The 2,727-nt window shown below is 48.7% G+C and overlaps 1 protein-coding gene across 1 annotated transcript in view; it reads right to left on the bottom strand.

Moving 5' to 3' along the window:
* Window positions 1–2,165: 2,165 nt before the first annotated feature.
* PISD (phosphatidylserine decarboxylase) overlaps window positions 2,166–2,727 on the bottom strand; it is a 17,563-nt gene continuing 17,001 nt past the window's right edge. Inside the window, exon 7 of the mRNA XM_015827557.1 lies at window positions 2,166–2,667. Within this exon, the coding sequence (XP_015683043.1) occupies window positions 2,443–2,667 (225 nt within the window). The 3' untranslated portion in view covers window positions 2,166–2,442. The remainder of the gene's footprint in view (window positions 2,668–2,727) is intronic.

Below are 2,727 nucleotides of genomic sequence, written 5' to 3'. Positions count from 1 at the left end.
TGGTAGAACTTGCCCCAGTTTGTGTCTCTCTTTTTTTTCACCTGTGGTGCCCAGAACTGGAGAAATATTCCAAGCAGGTCTCCATTAAGGCAATGGAGAGAGGAACAGTGACTTCTCCTGACTTCTGGGCTCCCATTAACACACTCCAAAATAACATTTGTCTTCTTTTAGCAGAGGCACTACACTGCTAGCCCACATTTTGTTTGGAAATCTGCTTGGGGTAAATGAAGCTGCTCTTGCTTCCCCCCGAGAAGTAAACTTAGAATTGATCTGGCAGCTCAGGGGATTGAGGGCGTACAGTAAGCAGAAGCCGGGATGCGAGGGTTGGTGGTGGTTCATGGAAAAATGTTTAGGAATAACAATAGTTTCAGAAAGGTACAGCATGCCATTTCTCTGTAGTTGAATCAGGCTGTCCCTCACCCACGTGATTCTTCATGTTCCTGGGTTTTTTTTTATTGTTTTTTGCAGCTGAAGGTGCAGATTGGCTCACTTACAAGCACGTTGGAAGGAGAGCGGCAGCTGATGCAGAAGTACGTGAACCGCGTCCAGGACATCCAAGCTGCCCTGAAGACCTAGGCGTCTCCACCTCCTGTCTGCGTGATCCCAGAAGGACTTGCTTTCTGTCCTTCCTTCTGCAGGGCCAGAGAAGCTGCGCCCACCAGCTTAGATAGCCCTGCACATTCCTCAGAGGGCCATCAAACTGAACCACCCCAGGAAAGAGGGGACGCATCTAGAGCATTTCCCCAAATTAAAACACTTTAAAAGTCAAAGCACGGTCAGTTCTTATTTTTATTTTAAAACATTTGCCATTAATGAGTTAATGTCTTTTAAGTTGTACATTTTGACATACAAAAATACTGTGCTACTGATACAGTTGAAAAATAAAAGGATTCTCCATGTTGGAGAAATTCACAGCGTCACCAGGAAACCCACTCCCATTTGTTTAGGGTTTGGGTGACCCCCTGAGCCCAGAGTTTCACAGGACCTGGTCCAGAACCACTTTCTGACGGAGACCAGCCGAAGGGGCTCCAGTACAGCAGAATAGAGCAACAGGGAAACGGAAGGCTCAGAGTCGGACTGCAGTGCTAGCAAAGAGAAGCAATAATTCCTCTCCCCTGATAGAGCAAGGCACGGCTGTCTATCGCGTGGCTCCTAGTGACTTCCTGGGGCGGTAGGGCAGCAGAGCACAGGATGATGTTGGAGGATTAAAGAGCTGTTTTCTGGTTAAGAACTTTGCTTCTGCCTTGTGGGAAGGAAGGAAGGAAGGAAGGAAGGAAGGAAGGAAGGAAGGAAGGAAGGAAGGAAGGAAGGTACCCAGCCATCACAAAGGACCACTTTCTGCTTTTCATCCCTCACAGCCACAGAAAAAGGCCCTTATCATAGGTATGCAGCGTCACACACAGGACATGTCTGATCAAGTTCTGCTCTACATTTAGCTACAGCAGGTTGTCTCTGAAAACTACTGGCCATAGAAAAAAAGGAGAGACAACTCTCCTTTTTTTCTATGGCCATAACCCCAAAGTCTGAAGCCCATAAAAGATATTTTAGGGCAAAGTGGAGAATTTATAGTGATCAATTCTGATTCCTCCTCAGCCTCATCCTTGGAACAGCTGCAACAGAGAACTAGAAGTTAATACATGGGGGAAGATACGAGAATTACTCAATGTTCCTAATGGTATTTTTTTAAGTAGTCCTGGGCAGAGCCCACCTTGCCACTTCCCTGCACAGAGGGAAGAGAAGCAAACTCTAATCCCTTGTAGTGGGGCTGGTGTGTGTTTTCGCAAGCCAGGTTCAAGAGAGAGCATCTGAAATCCCCTGTGCAACACAGAAAAAGGGAAGGCCCAGCACAGCAGGATAGTTTTGGAAGTTGGAGTCAGCTACAGGAAGAGGTCCGCTGGGCTCCCCCCATCCAAAGCAACCTCAGGTGAAATGCTGAACACAGACACAGTGTTGGGGGCTCAGACAGCACAAACCTCTGCTTTAAAGGGAGACAACGAGGTTTTTAGCAGGTTTCTTAATCGGATTCCAAGCTGCATTTTTTTCTGCTTAGCTCTCCCCCTTCGCTAGGATTGGATTGAAAACTTGGTGTGGATAATTTGAATTTGAGGGTTAATGAGGCCAGTTGGATCCTGTCCCTTTAAAGAAGAGAGCTTCCTTCTGCCTTTCCTCTTCCTCTTGACCGCACTGCACGTGGAGCCAGAGGAAGAAACTCCGGAGCCCGGAGGGAAGAAAAGCCACCCGGTCAACATCCGTGAAGGCCACAGTCCCCGATCAACCCGCAACCCTCCCGATGAGACTAGCCCGGCACCCCCAGGTTAAGGCTAAGGACTCATTCTCTTCACTCAGGCCCTGCTGAGCAATACTCCACCATACAGAACGGCTTCCTTGTATGAACGGAGTCCCTGTCCACAGGAAAGCCCCTCCCCTCTGACCACGGAGACCTTAGAGGGACCCCAAAGCCTCCCCAAAGCGTATTTTCTGGCCAGGCTTCAAGTAGAAGTTAAAGTCTTTGGGCGCTTCAAAGATCAGAACAATTGTGGAGCCTAAATTAAATTCGCCTAAATGTTCTCCTTTCCTCATCGGAACGCCTTCGTCGTCCTTGCCGGTTACAAAGCTGAAATCGTTGTAGGATCCTTTGCTGTAGCGAGGGCTGTTGGTCTGCAGCTTCTGCCAAGGGGGAGGAAGGGAGAAGGGGTTACTGGGCAGGTGAGGGAGACGCAGTCGGCC

The sequence above is a fragment of the Protobothrops mucrosquamatus genome, unplaced genomic scaffold (genome assembly GCF_001527695.2).
Source record: "Protobothrops mucrosquamatus isolate PMUCROS unplaced genomic scaffold, P.Mucros_1.0 scaffold3789, whole genome shotgun sequence".
Classification (NCBI taxonomy): Eukaryota; Metazoa; Chordata; class Lepidosauria; order Squamata; family Viperidae; genus Protobothrops; species Protobothrops mucrosquamatus.
This window is presented reverse-complemented; position numbering and strand designations above follow the sequence as displayed.